This window comes from Zea mays, chromosome 2 (genome assembly GCF_902167145.1).
Source record: "Zea mays cultivar B73 chromosome 2, Zm-B73-REFERENCE-NAM-5.0, whole genome shotgun sequence".
Classification (NCBI taxonomy): Eukaryota; Viridiplantae; Streptophyta; class Magnoliopsida; order Poales; family Poaceae; genus Zea; species Zea mays.
The window spans coordinates 154,954,869-154,976,984 of NC_050097.1; the positions used below are offsets into that span (position 1 = coordinate 154,954,869).

At 44.0% G+C, this 22,116-nt stretch overlaps 1 protein-coding gene and 1 long non-coding RNA gene across 2 annotated transcripts; one reads left to right on the forward strand and one right to left on the reverse strand.

The window, feature by feature from the left end:
• The first annotated feature begins 1,272 nt into the window (after window positions 1-1,272).
• On the forward strand, window positions 1,273-16,363 carry LOC100384780 (Ethanolamine-phosphate cytidylyltransferase). Its single transcript, NM_001177232.1, has 9 exons — window positions 1,273-1,776; window positions 2,157-2,392; window positions 10,182-10,360; window positions 10,468-10,539; window positions 10,755-10,822; window positions 11,008-11,128; window positions 15,283-15,348; window positions 15,443-15,565; window positions 15,949-16,363. Exons 1-9 carry the CDS (start codon window positions 1,439-1,441, stop codon window positions 16,018-16,020), a joined length of 1,275 nt encoding a protein of 424 aa, NP_001170703.1. The 5' UTR covers window positions 1,273-1,438; the 3' UTR covers window positions 16,021-16,363.
• LOC118476372 (uncharacterized) lies at window positions 2,639-4,545 on the reverse strand. The gene is made up of 2 exons (XR_004856353.1): window positions 4,019-4,545; window positions 2,639-3,061 (listed from the first exon to the last, which is right to left on the reverse strand). It is a non-coding gene; the product is annotated as an uncharacterized lncRNA (long non-coding RNA).
• Window positions 16,364-22,116: the final 5,753 nt, after the last annotated feature.

The following is a 22,116-nucleotide window of genomic DNA, read 5'->3' on the forward strand; positions in this document are numbered from 1 at the left end:
CGCCAATCACTGCATGAGAACCGGCGGCGGTGCTCTTTGCACAAGCGCGGACGGTCCGCGGCCAAGGGTCGACGGTCCGTGACCTAGGGCAGGGCTAGGGTTTCCTGTCTGATGGGCCGGACGGTCTGCGCCTACATGCCGGACGATCCACGCGTGCGCAGGGACGGCGAAGGTCGCCGGCGGCGCCTGGATCTCGCTCCCGGGAGGGACCCGTCTAGGAGCAGAGATCCTAGGTGTTGTCTAGGCTTGACAGGCCGACTTAGACTCCTCTAATCGACGTAGAGTCGAAGAGAAGCGGAGAATTTGGGGATTGGAAGGCTAAACTAGAACTAGACTAGAACTACTACTAAATGTACAAGAAATAAATGCGAGATAAATTGATTATTGATTCGATTGTTGATGCTTAATCGACTGTAATCCTCTGTATTAATAGAGGAGGGGGCTGGACCCGTTACAAACAGATTTCCCGAGCTAATTCCACGAATCTAGCCAAGAACCGTAGCAAGAAACTCGGAACCCTAACTGGTTCTGCGCGCTCGGACTGTCCGGACCACCGGCACGGACCGCGGACCGTTCGGCCTCAGGGCCGGACCGTCCGGCTGCTCATTTTAGTGCTCAACAATAGGGATCGTTAGTATTTGGACCAATAAATTCCTTCTATAAAATCGTTCAAATCAATGTGAATGCAGAATCCATCGAGTCATTGTAATTGGACGAAACCGTTGTTTCCTAAACTATAAACTATACAGGCTTTTTCATCTTCCTCCCTATATAAGTTTCATGATATCTAGATTCTTAGACAACTAGATTATCGATAAAAGTTTAGATTCACACAAAACCTCTTTAGAAAAAAATGCATGTATTATGTTGTGTGGAACTGTGGATTGGAACCGACCGCGAGACACAGACACATGGAACGAGTAGAACAAATGCAGCTAAATAAGTTTTGAAAATAATTTTGTGAGTCTATTTTAGACATTTTTTATTATTAAAAAAGGACAGGACACCCTAATCAATTCGACAAGTTTCGAAAGGGAAGCTGGTAGCCTGGTACGGTGGACGGCTGCAACTGCATTCGAGACGGTATCGACCACTGGCACGTGGGCCATGTTCATAGCCTGCAGAGACACTGACATGATGGCCCCACACCGCAGTCAGGGCCGGAACGGCGCACTCGCGAACGGAACGGGGACCCTCCCTCTCCCTCTCGCTCTCGCTCGCTCGTTTGTTTCCTTCCTTCTTTGCCCCGGAGGCGTCACCAGAGCATTCGTCCTCCTCCGCCTCCGCCTCGCCGCCACCACGCCCCCGCCGCCCTATCCCATTCCACCCTCCCCCCCCCCACTCTCTCCTCGCATGGCGACAGCCCCTTGCCGGTAGCCCTAGATCCAGACATCCCTCGCCCACGCAGCAACAGCCCTCCTCCCTCCCACCTCCATCCATGCCCATGGACGCGGGGAATGGCTGCAGTGCCCGGGCGCTGGTGGCGTGCGTCATCGGCAGCATCGTGCTGGGCGCCTCGGTGCTCGCGCTCCACCTCGCGGGCGGGCCTGCCGCCATCCCGCACCTGCCCCTGCCTCCGCTTTTCGGCACGCTCCGCCGCCGCCGCCGCCGCCCCGTGCGGGTCTACATGGACGGCTGCTTCGACATGATGCACTACGGACACTGCAACGCGCTGCGCCAGGCGCGCGCGCTCGGGGACGAGCTCGTCGTCGGCGTCATCAGCGACGACGAGATCAAGGCCAACAAGGGGCCCCCCGTTACGCCGCTCCACGAGAGGTCCTGTGTCGATGGTCCTTACGTTTCAAACTTTCAATCTTACTACTATTACTGTTTTTATATCTCTTGATCTCATGATGTGACGCAAAACGTAATTCTAGTCTTCCTGTAGCATGCGGGAGGTTACGGGGGTGACGTTTTATTCTCGGTAGCTACCTGCGCATGACATCAGTAACTCTGCATATTATGCAAATAATCCTCGAATTATCTTTTATGTCTCAACTTTTTATACTGTATTATTCCTTCACGTGGGACCTGACTACAGAGATTCACGCCTCTGCTTCTCTGTGTCGGGGAGTATCAATTTTGTTACTCCATGATTCCTCTTCCTCTATGTTGTTTAACAAGTTTCTGATGATTTTTTTGCTCTGATAATACAGAATGATAATGGTCCGTGCTGTGAAATGGGTAGATGACATCATTCCAGATGCACCTTATGCCATAACTGAAGAATTCATGAACAAGCTGTTCAATGAGTATAACATAGATTACATCATCCATGGAGACGATCCTTGTTTGCTACCAGACGGTACTGATGCATATGCTCTTGCCAAAAAGGCTGGTCGATACAAGCAGATTAAGAGAACCGAGGGAGTGTCAACAACAGACATTGTTGGTACTAATTTTGCTTTACTTTTTCATTTCACCTTTTGATGTTAAAGTTTGCTTTGCTGATGATCATATAGAATTCTGAAATAGGGATTGTTTAGGTACTAGTTTCTAGTTTTTATTTATTTAATTATCGTAGCTATCCTTTGATGTTGCAATTGATCCTAGGTCTACCAGAAATTCCTTTTGTCAGCCAATTTCTTCAGCTGATTTGTTCATTAGGAAACCATTGTGAACCAAGTGTCAATTTTTTTTGACGAAGGGGCGAAGCCCCCTATTTCATTAAGAAATAGGAATGTATGAAACAACCGCACCTACGCGGTAGGACTTCCAAACAGAACAGCCACGGCCAGGGAGTTATCTAGACTCTAAACACTAACGCAAGATCAGTGAAGAGACTACGATAACAGAGGAAGTTTTGGCCTACGAAGAGCTACATAAGACTTTCTTATATACAACCCATCAAGACAGGCAGAAGCCACAAAAGACCTGACCAGAAAGGCCAACAAAAGACAAACAACTATCCCAACAAGTTTTCACGGCTTCAGCATCTTTTATGTCAACCAGAAATCCGCCTGTCAAGAGGACACCACCCCAAGGCCCTCCCGAAAGCTTCACTTGCCGTCTTTCGGATTAACCTGCTTCCTAGCACCACCATTCTTTGCACCTTCTTTTTCTGACGAATCGCCCAAGAATCCAACCAGAAGCAGCAAAGAAAAATGATGTTAGATGGGTCAAGTAAATGACTATTTCCAAAACACCAATCATTCCTAGTGCGCCAAATAGCCCAGAATAAAGCACCACAACCAAATAACACCAGCTGAGCCATCATGTCTTTTGGTTTACAAAACCAGTTATCATACAAATCTTTGATATTTTTTGGAATAGATCTCAAATTCAGGGCCACTTGAATAACTCTCCACATGTATTGAGCAATGGGGCAGTAGAAAAACAAGTGATCAATAGATTCATCTACCCCACAAAAACAGCAGTTTAAGGAGCCAATCCAGCATCTTTTTCTCAAATTATCTTTAGTAAGAATCTTATTTCTTACCACTAACCAGAAGAAAATCTTAATTTTATGAGGCAGTTTAGATTTCCACAAAAATTTATATGGAATCAAAGAAAGATTTTCCATTTTCTTTCTGTATAAAGAATTAACAGAGAAGTTTTTATTCCCCAGAGACCACACAATTCTATCATCATGATCAGATAGACTAATCTGCTTACAATAATCAATCAGATCATCATATAATAACATCAGATTACCCACAATCCTTCTTCTGAAAGACAGAGATTCAAAATTTGAAGTGAAAACTTCGTTAACAGAGACATCTTTGTTATAAGTCAAGTCAAACAGAACTTGAAACTGACTAGCCAACGGTTGGTCACCCAACCAAATGCTTTTCCAGAAACTAGTTTTCAAACCATTACCCACATCAGTTTTACAATATTTGTAAAAGATGTCCCTTAAACTCAGAAGCTTTTTCCAGAAAGGAGAGTCATTTTGTTTTTGTTTAATAACAATAAGGGGTTTTCCCTTAATATATTTACTAGCAATAATCTTTTGCCATAAACCATTCGAATTCTCGATATTCCAAAGCCATTTAGAAAGAAGAGCATCATTCATAACCTCAAGATTCAACACTCCAAGACCACCTTGAATTTTGGGAGAACATACTGACTCCCAATCCGCCAGATGAAATTTCTTGGACTGTTTACCCCCCTGCCATAAAAGTCTCCTTCTTAACAAATCAATTTTCCTAATAACAGACTTAGGGGCAGGATAGATTGACAGCATATATAAAGGAACATTAGAAAGACAACTATTAAGTAAAGTAAGTCTACCACCAAGACTCAAGAATCTACCCTGCCATCCAGCTAATCTTTTTTCCAACTTTTCAATCATGGGGCACCAAAGGTTTTTCTTAATCTTTTTCTTATCTATTGGCACACCAAGATATTTCATAGGTAGATTACCTATAGGACATGTAAAAATATCAGCATACAAAAAATCAATCTCTTTAGCATCTCCAAAACATAATATTTCACTTTTGTGAAAGTTAATTTTTAAACCTGACATGCTTTCAAACAAACATAAAATGAATTTAAGATTTCTGGCGCCTTCTAAGCAATCTTGAATAAGAAAAATGGTATCATCAGCATACTGTAAACAACAACAACCATTTCGAATGATGTGAGGGATCAACCCTTCAATAAGACCTTCATCCTGAGCTTTTTTAATCATACAAGCTAATCCATCAGCAACCAAATCATGGTTATTAAAACGTCGTTTAAACGACGATTAAGCGTCGTTTAAACACTAAAACGTGATTAGTGGCTGGAACGTCTGCACGTTTTTCAAAAACCGCGTAGAACGTCCGTTCTAGACGTTTAAACGGCGTTAAAACGCCAGAACGTCCGTTCTGGACGTTTTTGCTGTTTTGTGGACGTTCTACGCGCCTGTATACCAGTGGGCCTTAATGGGCCGCCTTTACCCACCCAGCCGGCCTGCTATCCACCGCGCCCAAGAGCAGCCAGAGGCCTTGCGCGCTCCGGCCATCGCGCGCAGACGCTCCAGCCGCCAGGAGCCGCCAGACGCCGTCGGCCGCTCTCCAGGGCTCCAGGTATGCCGCCCCCTCCTCCATCCTCCCTCCTCTCCCTCCTCCCTCCTCCATCCGCCCTCCAGGTAGGCCGCTCTCCAGGGCTCGAGGTATGCCGCCCCCTCCTCCATCCTCCCTCCTCTCCCTCCTCCCTCCTCCATCCGCCCTCCAGGTATGCTGTCGCCGTCGGCCGCCCTCCAGAATCCAGATAGATTGGCTGTAGTGCTGAATCCCTTGGCTGCTGATTCCCTTAGTATAACCAGTGTGATAAACTTGAATCCCTTGGGCCTTGGCTGCTGATGTTCATAAACTGCTTAGTATAACCCAGCATCACAACCCAGCAACGAATTTCAATTGCAAATTTGCAATGGCAACAAAGTGTGGCAGTGTTGCAGGCTACTGTGTGTTGCTGATGTTCATTCCACTGTGTGTTGCACTGTTGCAGCTAAAGTGTGGGCTGTGTGGCAGTGAATTTCAATTGCAATGGCAGTGAATTTCAATTGCAGGCTACTGTGTGTTGCTAATGCTATTTGGTTTGTGAACTCAACTTATATATGAATTTATTCTATATTTGAAATTCTATGTCAAGTCTGAAAAGACGTTTCAACGTTCGTTTAAACGTTTAAACTTTGAAAAGTTGGTTCATAACGTTTTAACGTTTTACCGTTTTAATAACCATGAACCAAATTGAACAAAAGGGGAGAAAAAGGATCCCCTTGCCTTACTCCTTTATGAGTAGTGAAATAAGGGCCCAGAGTATCATTAGTCTTGATGGCAACTTTACCACCTCTCACAATCTTCATGACCCAATCACACCATCTGCTACCAAAACCTTTTTTCTCCATCATATTATAAAGAAAGTGCCAATTCACTTTGTCATAAGCTTTTTCAAAATCAATTTTTAGGACAACTCCACTTTGTTTTTTTCCTTTTAACTTCATGAAGAATTTCATTGAGCGAAATGACCCCATCCATAATATATCTATGCTTAATGAAGCCATATTGAGAATCACTTATCACTTTTGTGATACAACTTGCCAGTCTGTTGTTCAGAACTTTGGAAATGATCTTGTAGCACACATTCAACAAGCAAATAGGTCTGAAGTTTTTCATGTCAGCCGCTTTGTCTACTTTTGGTAATAATGTTACCACCCCAAAATTCAGTCTCTCAATTTTGAGACTATCATTGTAAAAATCATTGAATAATTGGATAATATCCAAATGAATAATCTCCCAGAAAGTTTGAAAAAATTCAGCAGGGAAGCCATCGGGACCAGGAGCACTGTTATGCTTCAACTCAAAGATAACTTTCTTAATCTCTTTTTCACTGAGAAAGGAGCCGTCAGGAAAGATCTATCATCATCAGATAATTGTTCCATGTTACACTGAGCCATATTGATATTAGATATCACCGAATAACCAAAAAGATCTTTATAATAAGAAGTAGCAATTTTATTAATACCATCGGCATCACTCACAGGGACATCATCCTGATTTAAGAAAGGAATTCTAACCCTCCTCCTCCGGCCTTTAGCCAAAAGATGAAAGAACTTGGTGTTTTCATCACCCTCATTGATGAATTTCTCTCTAGCAGTTTGTTTTTTTTTAAAAATCTCTTCTTCCATGATTTTTTTCAGATTCCATTCCATATCAAGTTTTTCAATTCTCTCAGCATCTGAGATACCCATAATTTCACATTTTTTATCCAAAATATCAATTTTCTCAATCAACTCTTTTTTTAATTTCAAATATCTACCTTCAACATTGATATTCCAACCTTTCAACATTTTTTTCAATCTTTTGATTTTTTCTTTCCAAATGTCAATACCAATTTTACTTCTAACAGGTAAAGACCAATTGTTCATCACTAAAGACTTAAAATCAGGTCTTAACTTCCAACAAAGCTCATACCGAAACTCTCTTCTAGCCGGAGAAATGTAATCAGTTTTGAGGCATAAAGGGACATGATCAGAAAAGGATCTACTAAGACCAGTAACATTCAAATTATTATAATGCAGATCCCAATCAGGACTAACAAGAAACCTGTCTAACTTCTCAAAAGTAGGAGGATTGCGATTATTCGACCATGTAAAATGACGACCACTAAGATCCAACTCAATCAAATCATGAACCTCAATAATAGAATTAAAAAGAGAGCTCCACTTGTTAGTACCCCCAGGTTTGTTCTTATCCGATTCCTTTCTAAGAATATTAAAGTCACCGCCAATCAATAAAGGGTGAGAACAATTAGAACAAAAAGCAGATAATTCACTCAAGAACTTCTGTTTATGATCATTTTGAGCAGCACCATAGACATTAATGAAATTCCAAATAAAACCTGAATTTTTATGAATCACCAATAACCTAATCATGAATTCCCCCAACTCTTTTTCTCTAACATCAAACATTTCCGAATCAAAACCAACCAACAAACCACCTGACCTACCATTAGGAGGAGACCAAACCCAAATAAAATTTCTATTACCACTAATAAAATTCAGCCAAGACTCCTCAAAATCTTTCTTATTGGTTTCTTGAAGACCAATGAAGTTAACCTTCTCTTTCATGATAATATCACGAAGGAACTCACTTTTTACACTTTTACCAAGCCCCTGACAATTCCAAATCACACCAATCATTCTGAACAAATGGGGGGCTGACCAACTAGTTGGCCTTTCCTCTTAATAGGGATTTTCCTATTATTGGGAGATTTGCCAGTCAAACTACTATTGTTTTTTTTTCTCACAGTTTTTTTCCTGTGTTGAATTTTACGACCTTTTCTAAGAATCATAACATCTTCGAGTTCAGAAAAATTATCTTCAAGATTATCTTTCTGAATGATATTATCATCATCAGAAACAATACAATCAGCATTAGAATTATCAACATTAATTTTAACAGATTGAACCACTAAGTTTTTCCTAGACAATTCTAAAGATTTAATCAGGTTTAAATTTTCAACAGCATCATCAAATGAAGAACCTAATTCAACACCTAATCTGTTAGCCACATCAAAGAGAACATCATTATCAGTATTCAAGACCGAGAAAGGATTATAGGACATACCTTTGTTGATGAAAGCATCTTTCGCCATAGCTCTTGCAGCAGCCTTATCCGCAATTTTTACTTCCTCAGAAGATTCCAGTCTGCTACTCCTTCTCACACCTTCAGAAGTTTCAATTTCCATAGGACCACTTTTTTTACCACCAGCAATCTTGCTAGCATCCTCAACAATACTCATATGTAATTTTTTTTTATCTTGGGCAGGGGAAGGAATAAAATCATCATCCTTAATGAATTCATCCAACTCCTGAGAATCCAACAAATCATCCTCACTATCATTGAATTCTTCATCTTCATTTCCCTGACTATCAAGGTAGCCTTTAGGATCTTCAGAACCTTTTCCCATTTTCATGCTTTCGGATTGTTCAGAAAGGGAACCAGCAACATTGACTTGACTAGAGGATATTTTTAAGGGAGATTTTCCCTTGATATCCTTGCCAGAGTCCTCATCACCACTCTTGGCCTTTTTAGCATATTTGCCAAGAGAAATCTCACCAAACCCTTGTCTATCAACCGAAGCCCTCTTACCCAGATTAACAGAATCATCATTCCAACCTTCATCAGTAATGTTGTCAATTTTGAAGTAGATGTCATACAAAAAGGGTTTGACACCAACTTCAATGATAGGAGGGATCATAGCAACACTCTTCACATGAACTTTAAACCTCACAATCTCTTTAGAGTTTAAAGAGTTAATATCCACTTCTTCCACTGCTCCAATAGTGGATCCCAATTCACAAATGGCCTGATAATTTTGTAGCTCTTCTGGCACATTCTCAGCCACAATCCACACCGAATGCAGTTTAGATTTAGGCTTAGCCTGAGAACTCCAGGAAGAGACAGAGATTTTGGCTCCAGACAATTTCATTTTCAATTCAGGGAAATTAATCATTTCATCCAGTCTCTCTTGAGAGGGGAATTGCATGAGAAAACCAGAATGGCACTTAGTAGCTTTCCAAGCCCGGCCCCAAGGAAAGTGAAAGCCGAAATCCTTCTCCAAATCTTCGGCGGTGATCAAACCCTCAACGATTTGAACCAAGCCGATAAAACTGCGTTTCGGTTTGTTGGATAAGGGTTTGGCGAAATGAGAGGAATAAAACCCTAGCCCATCAGCCGCCATCCCAACAATCGGCATACTTGGCTTATTCTGTTTGGGAAGAACACACCGAGCAGTATTGTGGGTTTCTTTGCGACAGATTTCGCACCACAAAGATTTAAAGCACTCCCTAGCATGATGACCGTCTAAACCACATTTCTGGCAAAAAACCCTACGCACCAAATCATTCTCAGATTTTAGAATGGGGGGCGGGGGGGTTTTGAGAATACCTGGCAGACCGGAATCACCGGGAGCGGAGACGGGAATATCATCTTTGACCTCAGATTTACCAGATCCAGTCTTCAAACGCCAGCTAAGGTTCCGATTCTTTCCCCACGACTGAGATCCCTGCGGCGTCTCCTTCGGACCCCATCGATCCCAGTTAGGGTTCCGATTTTTCGAATCCATCAGAACCGACACACCAGAGCGACCCGGAAGAGGCCACTCCTCACCAAGCGAAGGCGGGCGAAGCGGAGAGGAAACCCACCCTCCACAGAAACTTTCTCGCGACGAACACGGAAGCGACCAGAGGCGAGAAAGACGCGAAGCGAGATGGGGAAAGGAGTGCGACCCAAGGAAGTCAAGAGGAAAACCTACCTGCGAACCTGAAGGACGCCGTCCCTTGCAAGCCTCGACGCGCACCTGTAGCAATGGGCCTCCCTCCAACGCGACCGCGCGCCCGGGGCGCGGAGAAGACGGCCCAGCAGCCACACCATCCTCAGTACGGGCCGTCAGCGGAAGAAGGAAGGCGGGAGCATGGCGTCGCCCTTTTTTCTTTTTCTTCATCGCCCCAGGACCGAGTCACTGTAATGTGATGAATGATGAATCAGGGTCGCTCTTCCGTGAACCAAGTGTCAATAAGAGTGTTTAACGGATGGGTGTACCACTATTGTTCTTTTTCCCAAGACTGCATGCACAACAAAGCTTCTGCTGTACCCATTTCTAGTTTAGAGCACTTGGCGACAGTGAGTACGATTTATATGGTGATCAAAAGGTTCTATTATCATTGCTGATCGAGTATTGCTTCATGATAGGACGGATGCTTCTTTGTGTTAGAGAGAGATCATCTGATGCACATAATCATTCTTCACTACAAAGGCAGTTCAGTAGCGGACATGGTCAGAAAGTCGATGATACTGGATCTGGAACTGGTACAAGAGTATCTCATTTCCTTCCCACATCTAGGCGAATAGTTCAGTTCTCAAATAGCAGGGTATGACTTCTGCAGCTTCACATACATTAATATATCACTTATTGGACTATGCACGGATGTTTTGAGACCAATTCTTGGAGTTATTGACTGTAGACATTCCCATGCAGGGTCCAGGTCCAGATTCTCGAATAGTTTACATGGATGGTGCTTTTGATCTGTTCCATGCTGGACACGTCGAGGTAAATGTGAATTCCTTTCCACATGCCCTCCCACCTGAAAATGGGTAAAGAAAAAAAAAAATCCTGACATCTGTGTCAGCTAAGTCCCTCTAGGACACAATCACCTGTGCATTCTTGTGTTGGCTGTACTTATGTTTTTTGCAAGGAGCAAACTAAAATTAACCTCCAACATTTGTGATTCATATAATTTTGTATTTATAGTTTCTTCCATGTAGATATTACGACTTGCTCGAGAACTTGGAGATTTTTTGCTTGTGGGGATTCACACAGATCAGACCATAAGGTAACATGATGATTGCATCTCTATTATCCCCTATCATATATTTACACGTTTGCTTAAGTTAGATCAGGTTTGCAGTAGTCCTTGTCTATAGTCACTAGTCAGGGTGCATTTCTTTTGGAGCATTATATATCACTAAAGTATAGTATTGAGCCTATTTTTCTTTTGGTGTTTACTATTTTTGGCAGTGCAACACGAGGACGACATCGCCCAATCATGAATCTCCATGAGCGAAGTTTGAGTGTTTTGGCTTGTCGTTATGTTGATGAGGTGATCATTGGTGCTCCATGGGATGTTTCAAAAGACATGGTGAGTTATCTGTTCTGCTCTCACGATGTGACGAACTAATTTAGTTATAGCACACATAATGAAATGTTTGTACTTTGCTGGTTGCTCCTTGTACACAGCACTCTTAACACAATAGTCAATACATTGACCGTAAGATCTGTAACTTGGCATTTATGCTATGCCATTGAAAATCCCGGTCAAGAGTATATTAGTATAGATAAAAAAAGGCAGGCATGCTGTTCCCCATGGATTGATACAGAAGGAATAAGCCTTGCATGGTATGCTTGCATCCATACATATAGTTTGGAACTTTAGATATAAGCTAAGGCTTAGGCTTTGAGCTTTTCTTAACTGAGCCCTAGACATATTCAAATAGTTAATTGACATCGAGATCAGATTTTTCTTGTTCCACCACGGATGAACCGAATTTTATTACCCAAAACAATGAAACTACAAAAGTTTAATGTTCCGTAGTGTGAAACCCCACCGAGCTAACGAACTGCCAGATTGCACTGAACACACAGGGTTAAGCCAACAGGCGACCAAGGACTACCGAAGTCCAACAAAAGCTAGAAAGAGAGCAACACAAACGACTTCCAGGTTTTACCCTACTCGCTATCAAGGCTAAGAACTTCATTACATGCTCGGATCGGCTAAGAAGCATCTAAATCAGATTCAAATAGGTGTAAACGCATTAGCGCTAACCTGTTCCATTTTGGATGCTACATTGGACTGAAATGACCATAGAGTAAGAGACTACTCCCAATTTTGATAGAAGTGGGAATCAAGTTCTTACAATCGTCATAATCTTAAATACTCAATAGCCTGCATAAGAGAAGGACCAGGTCTCGAACCCCTAGCCTAAGAACAATGTTTTCGAGTCTAGAAATCGAGCCGAGTTGTGAATCTACCGACTATTAGACTAGTCGAATATTAGTCGTTGATTATATTTTTATATTTTTCTATATATGCTAATACTAAAAACACGCTGAAACACTAAAAAACACCTTGTTTAGTATACCTTCATTCATCTCCATATTCTACAATACATCATTAAATATTTAACAGAATCTCGTAGCAAGTCTTCTATTATTCTCTCTGATTTCAAAGAACTTGTTTGGATTAAAAAACAGTGTTGCCCCATACATATTGGTATCCATCTGACTGCCCCACCTCTTATTAACAATAGAAATTACTTCATCCATTAATCGCTCTTTGTGTTCAAAAGCTTCATTGATGCTCTTTTTTGCATGCTCCACCAAGGTTTTAAAGTCGACAAGTTGACTCTAGTCGCCTGAGCACCGATAAGGTGACTAATCGCGATAAGTTGTTGATTTGCTAGATTAGTCAAGCCTAGTCGACTCTTAGTCGTCCTATAGTCATCCACCTATAACAGAACCATATGTATTTATTTATATAGCTGTAGCAGCAGCATAGGTTCAAAATTCAAATGCAAGTCATAAGGTTAATGCAGGACAACAGGACACTACATTGCAAATACCATTTTAGCATAAAGGCAGGGTAGCATTAAAACAGTACAATTGCAGATCTATTAACAATATAACTGTAGCAGCATGCTTTCACTAAAAGTCATAAGAATGGCCGCGCTGCAGAAGGCCGCCGCGTGCTGGAGGCTGGAGCAAAGGTGCCGCACACTGGAGGCTCGAGCAGAGGGCCTCTGCAGCAGCCACACGATGAAGGGGGCAGCCACGCAATGGAGCAACGGACACACAACAGGGCGAAGGGAGAGGAGGACGGCGGCACTGGAGAAGGTGGCAGTGAAGCAAAGGCGGTGGCGTTGAGCAGGGCGCACACCGCGTACAGGTGGCGGCGGCTACAGTGTTGCGTATCTAGGACTCTGGGTTGGGCAGAACAATGTATTTAGACCTTTAGAGATGGTGGGCCGACCCATATAAAACAAACCGGATACTGGCCCAAAACAGACGAAATTAGTCGATCATGACCCTAGTCGGACGACTAATCGTGATTAGTCAGCGACTAGGACGACTAATCGTTTCCTAGTCGCCCTAGTCTAGTTGAAGACCCTGATCAAGCTTGCTCTAGCGATAAGGCCAACTAATCGCGATTAGTTGGACAACTTTAAAACCTTGTGCTCCACGACGGCCCACATTTTAGCCATTGTTGGTCTCTCATCACCATTAACTACCCTCTGTTAAGGCCCATTAGGCCCAGGCCCCTGGCTATATATATTACCTACAGTCCTTAGGGACCTAGGATCAATTATCAATCCCAAGGTTAGTAACATGGTAACAGAGCAGGTCACGAAACCCTAATTTTTTAGTCGCCTTCGCGGCTGTTTCCCGCCCAGCCGCCGTCGCGGTCCTTCCCCACCCAGCCGCCGTCGTGGCTCTTCATCTTCCTCATCTAGCCGCCGCAGTCGTGGATCCGGCTTTCCCTGCCTCTGCTCCGTCACGGATCCGGCTGCCCCTGCCTCTGCTCCGTCGCGCGGATCGCCGCAGTCGCGGATCCGCCCCTGCCTCTGCTCCGTCGCGGATCCGACTGCCCCTGCCTCTGCTCCGTCGCGGATCCGAGTGCCCCTGCCTCTGCTCTGTCGCGGATCCGGCTGCCCCTGCCTCTGCTCCGTCGCGGATCCAGCCGCCATCGCGGATCCGGCGGATCCGGCCGCCCCTCAGCCTCTGCGCGCGAGGCGCCGCGGATCCGGCCGTCCTGTCCCGCGCGGCCGCGGATCCGGCCTTTGCGGCGGCCGTCCCTGTGCGCGCGGATCCAGCCGCCCTGTTCCGCGCGGCCGCGGCACTCTTCCCTGTGCGTGGCGCGCTCGCCGATCCGGCCACGGATCCTGCTGTCCCTGTGCGCAGCGTGCTCCCCTGTGCTCCTGCGCGCGAGGTGCCGCGCGCTCTGCGTTCCTGCTGTCCCTGGGTCCCTGTGCAGATCTGTCTGCTCTGCATCTTCAACAACAGGGACGCTGTCTGCCTGCTGTCATCTGCACCATCGCGGTCACCTCGCCCAGATCTGTTTCGGCGACGTGGTCCTCTCCGATCAGTCAAGGATTCGCCTGCCTCTTGTGCTGTCCTCAAGAATATTTGAAGAGGTTGTGAAGCTCATGCAATCTTCTACTACTTGCCAAAATGCAACAGACAACACATGTTTTTTCTACTTCAGTGTTCTTCAATTTGCTCTCAGAACATTCATCACTGACAAAGAGAGCTTTCAGCCCTTGTCTTTGTTTCCACATACTAGCCAATGTTAGAAAGGATGTTGTAAACCGAGTAGTTGCAAGCCTCACAAGTTCTCTAACATTTGTCTTGGTCCTCATCAAGTCATAAATCCTTCCATGTCCATAGATAAATCTGGTTATCTTTGTTTTAGCAATGCAACCACTAAACTTTTTTATCTTCCCAATAACCTCCAGCATGAGATCCAAGTAGTGGGCAGCACAAAGTGTCCAAAATAAGGTAGGAAACATGTTCATTAGCATCGTACCTACTAGGGTTGAGATGGTTGGGTGGGCTCACATTTTTATACCTAGACCCAAATAAGTCACCCAACTCAAATGCTATGACTAGTCATAACTAGTCGACGAGTCGAGCGACTAGCAGAGAAAGTCGAGTTGCTCAGATCAACTATCACCTCTACACTGACTTCTCGACTAGTCGCTCGACTTTAAAACCTTGCCTAAGAAAATGTAAAAGGAAATGGAATAAAGATGGCACCTGCACAAAGCAATATACCTTGCAGAGTGATTATGTGCAATATTGTTGCTACATGACTACAAATGAAGGCAAAAAATGAAGTTAATAAAGAGCAAGTCCTATAGGTTTTCCACTATTATGTTCCTCGTTTCTCCAACTGAGGACCTTGGTCTTTATTATCTGAGAAACTGAGCAGCTCGTAAATGAACGTGGTTGGTAAGTCTCTGGAAAGCTATCAGTGACTGAACTTGCATCCCAGCCAAATGCTACCTTATAGCACCAGTATATTGGGAAAAGCTGGGCATTGTACACCAATACATGTGCCATCAGTGTCCTGAGGTTATCCACACAATTAGAAGGAGCATACTATTTAGATATTGTAAGGTTAATAATTAAGCCCTCTTATGTATTGATAGATGCTAGGTAAATGACCATGTGATGCAATTGACGTTATGGCTCTGTTTTTGTGTCCTGAATTCTCCAGCTTCCATTTGTCGTGTGCAGATTACCACATTCAATATTTCGTTAGTTGTTCATGGAACTATTGCTGAAAACATGGACTTTACGGAGGTAATTAAGTTTTATTTATAAGAACCATTTGTTTACTTGAACAAGCAAATGTTGCAACATTGATAACTAACTGTTCCTATTGCATTTTTTTTAGGATGATTTACACCCATATGCTGTTCCAATGGCTATGGGCATTTACCGCCGACTGGAGAGTCCCTTGGATATCACTACAAGTACTATCATCAGGAGGATTGTTGCTAACCACGAAGCCTACCAGGTAATCGCTGCGATCTGATGGTTATGGGTCCTTTATATGCAGCAGCATGCAGTATGTTGCACAGTGTACATGTTCGCAGTTACACGCATCCGTTGATTTTTTGTCGTCTACATATCTCAATGAATGTGCGTGCATATTAATTTTTTTGCTGATATTGTGGCGATGCATCATTAACTGCTTGAGCAAAGGCAGCCTTGCATGTCAGCACGTGTCATTAAATAATGTCTGTTTTCTTGGGACCAATCCCCCCCTTTACTATATTACACGCCTGGCAACGTGTTCTTCGGTGTGGGGCTGTTGCCGTTTCATTTATTTATTATTCTGGTCCATTGATCTGGTGGTGTCTGTATTCACTTTCGCTGTGTCCATGTGCGATTCTGCAGAAGCGGAACGAGAAGAAGGAAGCAAGCGAGAAGAAGTACTACGAGAGTAAAAGCTTCGTCAACGGGGAGTGAAGTTACGAGTAGCAGAACTTGGATGAAGATTGCTGCCTAGACCGTTTAGCAACTGCAACAGTTGGGCGATCTACAGACTACAGCCGTACCTTTTCTTCGGTATCTTTGATGTTCCGCTGACATAGCTTAGGAAGCATGAGCAAAAATGACTAGGCAGAGGAGATGGCGAGTCTAGGAGCATTTCCATCGTTTCCCTAGCGTCTTCAGCCAATTCCCTGCCCCCGCTGTATTGTATGTATATGCGCCTTCCAGCTGAGTTGCATTTGAGATCTATAGGCTTTTCCACCCATTGAAACTATGCGCCACAGTATGAAAACCCTGAATGTTAGCGTGGTTGACAACTATTCGCTGCTGGTGTTTCTTTCCCGTATGCGCTGGCAGGCAGTCATTTTCTTGAAAATCTGGTTGGGTTCCGCTGTGTTGCTGAACTTGAATGAACACATGGACTGTCCGGTGTCGGCGATGGCAACAGCGACTGATGGTACACCTGGACGGCTGTCCGGCCGGCTGGCTGGCTGGATGAAACGAACGTGGGTTGGTGACACGTTGGGATCTGATGATACGATATGGATCTGTGAATTAACTGCTGACAGATGGTTGCCGCCGATCTGCTGCACCTTGTCGCGGATGGAAAGAGATGTGCTACCTGTGATCCGCGCGCACATCTGTTGCTGGGCCTGCTCGTGCCTGCTCTCTTGTGAGCAGCATTTACTGTAGTCTGTCCACTGGACGCTGACGGGTTTGCTTCGCCAGCAGACATTTGTTTTCGCCTTGATCTTGGATTAGAACGCTCGCGTCCTGGTTTTCGGAGTGCTTCTTCATCGTCCGACTCACGCGTGGCCACGGTTGAGTCGATAGGCTCCGCCTCCGTTTGTTTCTTCTGTTTGGGTAATCGTTTGTCGTTTCCCTTGGGAAGGTACAGAGTATTGCACCCTCGTCCCGCACCTTCCCTCCTCTTTCCCAACAGCATTCGTATAGATAAACCAAAGATAAGGAGTAGCAATCTGACGAAAAATGAACCCACACGGCCACACATATGTATCAATTGTGTGTTCGTTCGCTGTTTCGACGAGCGACTGAACGTCCAGTCAATCAAAGGCTCTCCGCCTGATCCTTGCATGTGCTTTCGCCCGTCCTGCGTGCTAGCTAAAGGCCTTTTTTTTCACTTTGATCAGCAACAGCACGGCCCTAACCAACTTCGCTTTGCTCCTTGACACTGCTGCTGCAGGCTGCAGCAATATGATCACAGTAGCAGTGGGTACCGTGCCGGTGGTAAATTATGCGCCCGGCCTGTGGATGGACCTAAAAGACAGAGAAAGAAAGGTGACATACATGACAGGCGCTAACTGTATTCTACAGGGCCTGCACATGATGCAGTGCAATGCAGCTTTCTTTTCTCTATCTCTCTCTCTTCAATTCGGCGCCGATGGTAGCTAGCTTTTGCTAGTTCCAAGGTAGCAGAAGATCTTGATCAGCCCGCTGCCTGCCGAGATCTCCTTTGCCTTTGTTTTGTTTTGTTTTGCTTTGCTTTGCTTTCCACCATGGGCAGGGCAGGGAGAAGCACCCGTGTGCACAGTTGCATTGCACATGCGTGCATGGGCAAATGGCGAGACGCCCACGCCACCCTACCCCTGGGGGTGTACGTACCATCGTTATGTGGCCGGTTGGCAGATACTTACGTCCCAACCCAGTTATCACCTGAGTCTGAGAGTGTGCGTGCGCCCGGCCTCGACACCACCGCGCCGCCGCCACGCTCGCCGGCGACGACCCTCCATGCATGCCACCGCGCGTCCCACGCCACCTGCGCACCGTCGCCTCGTCCCACGCCGGGCTGCTGTCTCAGGCCCCTTCCAGAATCCAGAGGAGCATCGAGAGCAATTACTCGCTGCGCCCATGGATGGAACACTATGCATGCATACATACACTAGATTACACAATAAACCCTATATTTAAAGATTAGGTTAAAGCAATCATAAATCTTAAATTTTAAAATTAAGTTAAAAATATTCATAAACTATAATATTAAATAGATGAAAAGCTATATTAATAGTTTTATAAAATATAGTGTAGACATGAAAACGAGATTTATCTAACAGACCTTCTAAGAAATATACTCCCTGGATATACTGTCTATCAACACTAATACTACTGCATCTGTACATGTTTTTAGAGAGAGCGTGCCTTATATCATGGGATAAGACTAAAAAGTAGTTACACCTTATATCGATGTCTTGACTTAATAGTTAATACTACACCCAACAGTCTACCATCCAGTGGCATCTCACAAGCCACATCCGTTGAAGACTTTGAGCGATCAAATATTGGATTGTCGATTTTATGATTGTATTGTTCGTTCAACAGGCCATTCCAAAACTTTGTTAGATAGTTCCTGAGGCAATAGGCCTAAACACATAAAAATCATAAACTACATGACAATTAATACAATATTCTTTCTATATTAATTTTTTAGATATTTTCTCCTCTTTATATATATATATATATATATATATATATATATATATATATATATATATATATATATATATATATATATATATATATATATATATATATATATATATATACCGATAGTATATCGGTGAGGCCAAACTCTCTGGCCCTGTGTGGAAGCGCATTATTTTTGCAGTTTCGAAGTGATACTATGGTGTTTAATTATACTGTCATATTGGAAACCAAAATGTGTTTAGTTGGCACATTCAAAACACAGTGTTGGCGCCTTTTGGATCAAACACTAACGATCCCGAGATCACCCTCGTAGTGAGTCCATGGTTTGGAGATTATTCCTAGGTCCCACCCAGGAGGAGTCGGGACCTTGGAGAGTGAGGTAGTAGATAAGATGTAAGACAAATACCACCACCTGCAATGTAGCCTTGAACTCGACCTTTATTTCTGCTTTACAAGATACCACCTCTATGATGGTCACCACCTATTTTGGGCCAAACAGCAACAAATCCTAGAGCTTCTCGTGATGAGCAATACCTTGGATTCAGCTCTGTGAGGTGGACGACGTCATGGACGGTCTGCGGCAGGGGACCGGACCGTCCTCGATCCCTCTACGGGAGCGGGTCTTCCTAGATGATCTGGACCTTGGGTCGAACTGTCCACGATGGCGTAGAGGGTCGTCTTCTCCGCGAAAAACACTAGAACTCATTCCGGGAGAGATCCCGTCGAGGGGGAGAGTTCCAAGGCATGCCCCGGGATCAGCAGGCCACCCGAGGTGTCTCTGGTCGGCGTATAGTCGAAGAGAGATAGTTGTGGCAGGCCACAAATAGATTTAAACTAAAAGGTAAATGGAGGTAAATAGATTGGTTCGATTAGAATGTGTTCGGAGGTTCTCAATCGGTCGTACCCCTTTATATTTATAGGGAATGAGGTATGGACATGTTTCTAGTCGATAGCCCACAGATCCCACGTGATTAGATGGATAACCACACACGAGATAAGGATGATCGTCCGAGTGTGAATCATCTAGGCCCCTAAGTGGTGTTTTGGTAATTAATGACAACCGATTATGGATTAACAATTCTTGGAGAAGTAAGAATGCAGGATTGGACCACATGAAACAGTAAAGTCTTTGAGACTTATAACCATTGATTGTGGATCAAGTGAAGGCAAATGTAAAATGTAGGTTTTATTTTTTTGCCGGTCAGCGGGTGTTTAGAGAAGAAATTGACCGGATTAATAGGATAGATAGTCGTACTATTAAGAGGGGTCAATGAACTTGATCGGTGTAAAACTTAGTGCCTCATAGAGCATAAACAGTTGCATTTGCATGAGGGCTAAAAACGCTTCGTTTTTCAAAATACAAAATCTTTTGAAAAGCGCAAAATATCAACTCTGTGGTCGACGGACCGTCTGGGCCAGGAGGCCGGACCATCCGTGACTCTGCCAGAGAAGTCTGCTGGCGCCCTGTCTCTGTCTCCCTTCGCGGACCGTTCGAGCCAGGAGGCCGGACCGTCCGCATAAACCAAGTTGAGTTCGGACAGGGACAATGTGTTTTTGAGTCCTTGCACTACAGACCATCCAGGGTTTTTAGCCAGACGGTAAGTGGTCCATGTGCGGACCATCCGACCATGAATGGCGGACAGTCCGCTCGAGTTGTTTTAACTGGCCAGTGCTCTGGTATTCCAAGTTGATATGTCCCGGACCGTCCGGCCCAGGAGGGCAGACCGTTTGGGCTTAACTTTTTCTGACAGCACTGACAGACAGCACTGACAGGTTTCAAACGGTCTTTATAGTCGTTACTGGTACGGCGGACCGTCCGCGTGTGCACAGAAGTTGTGCTAGTTGCACATAACGCCTAGGTTTGAGTTGTCGGCTATAAATATAAGTGGAGCTCGTGTGTGAGGGCTCTCTTGGCCACTCCTAGCATACATTGAGCTCATTTGTGATCCTCTAATTCAAACTCTCACACTCGTTGCTTGAGATCGCATTCTAGTGAGTGATTGAGAAGTTCTAGTGCATTTGCATCCTTTGTGATCATTTGAGGTACTAGGTGGTACACCATGCAAGCGTAATCAACTTGTTACTCTTGGAGGTTTCCGCCTCCTAGACGGCTCAGGTGTTGTCTCCATCGAGCTCTCCATGAAGATTGCGGAGGAGCCGCGGTGTTGATTGTGAGGGTTTCACGCCCACCTCGCCGGAGTGGCAAAGGCGACACTAGTGGAATCGAGGTATTGAGTGAGTTCTTGTCCACTTGGCTCAAAGATCAAGCCGTGTGTTGATAGAGGAGCAAGTGAGAGCTTGAATTCCACCTCAACGTGAATTAGGGGTGATAGGCAAATCACCGATACCATGTGATAAATTTCGGTGTCATTCTCTCACCTTTTACTCATTACTTGCAAGTAGTTAGTAATTTGTGTATTGTCTATCTTTTGTTGCCTAAACATCTAAAGCTATGAATGTATTCTATGATGCTTTAGACATAAATGAGTTCAACCGCATAAAAAATCTCACAACCGCTCTTGAGATTTGGACAAAGCTAATGGAAATTAATGAAGGAACTACAATTGTGAAGAGTGCTAAGTTGTATGTATGCAAAGGAAAGTTTGAGCAATTTCTCATGAAGGAGGATGAAAGTGTGTTTGACATGTTTAACCGGTTAAATGAGATAGTGAATGAGCTTAAGGGACTTGGTTTTAATGTACCGGATGTGGATTTCACTCACAAGTTCCTTAGATCTCTCATAGAGAAATATGACACTATTGTGACCATGCTAGTAAGGAGTGTTTTGACCACTACCTCTCCAACCAAAGTATTGGGAGAAATTGTCACTCAAGACATATTCAATAAATCTCAAGCCGAAGCTATGAGTTTGGCTAAAAAGGTGAAAGGGGAATCAATAGCTCTCAAAGCTAAAGTTTCAAAGGAAATTGAAAAGGAAGAAAGTGAAGATGAAGGAAATGGAAGTGAAAGTAATGAAGAATTGGCTCTCTTTGTGAAGAAATTTAACAAATTCATGAGAAAAAAGAAGGGTCAACCTAGATAGGGACAAACATCAAGAAGAAATGCTTTCAATGATAGAAAATGTTTTGAGTGTGGGGAACCCGGTCACATTGCCATGAATTGTCCAAGCAAGAAGAACAAGGGCAAGGATGGAGATGATAAAAAGAAGACGAAGTTCTATCACAAGAAGAAGGATGGCAAGGCCTATCTAGTTGAATGGGATTCGGATGCAAGCTCGGATGGTGATGATGATGATTCTTCATCCAAACTAAATGTCGTAATTGCTATCAAGGAGGCTCCCTCACTTTTCTCATGTCCTCATTGTCTCATGGCAAAAGGTGATGCTAAGGTAAAAATATAACCGATTTAAATGATATAGATGATGATGATATTGATGATCTTGATGATGACGGATATTCCTATGATGATCTTGTTAGAATGTTGGGTGAGGTCGATGACTACATGCACAAAGAAAAAGAAAAGTTTAGGACCTTGAAGGAATTATACAAAAACCTTCAAGTGTCTTTTGAGGAGCTCAAGACATCCCACAACAATCTAAAAGAAAGTTATGAGAAGCTTGTAGAGGCTCAAAACTCACATGTTGTGCATGAAGTTGTGGTGGTAACCAAG

Excerpts from the sequence above, each read along its gene's own strand:
- LOC100384780 (NM_001177232.1), top strand. The coding sequence starts at position 1,439 with ATGCCCATGGACGCGGGGAATGGCTGCAGTGCCCGGGCGCTGGTGGCG. Across the intron at positions 10,540-10,754 it reads TCCATGCTGGACACGTCGAG|ATATTACGACTTGCTCGAGA; the intron begins GTAAATGTGAAT and ends TCTTCCATGTAG. Across the intron at positions 11,129-15,282 it reads GGGATGTTTCAAAAGACATG|ATTACCACATTCAATATTTC; the intron begins GTGAGTTATCTG and ends TGTCGTGTGCAG.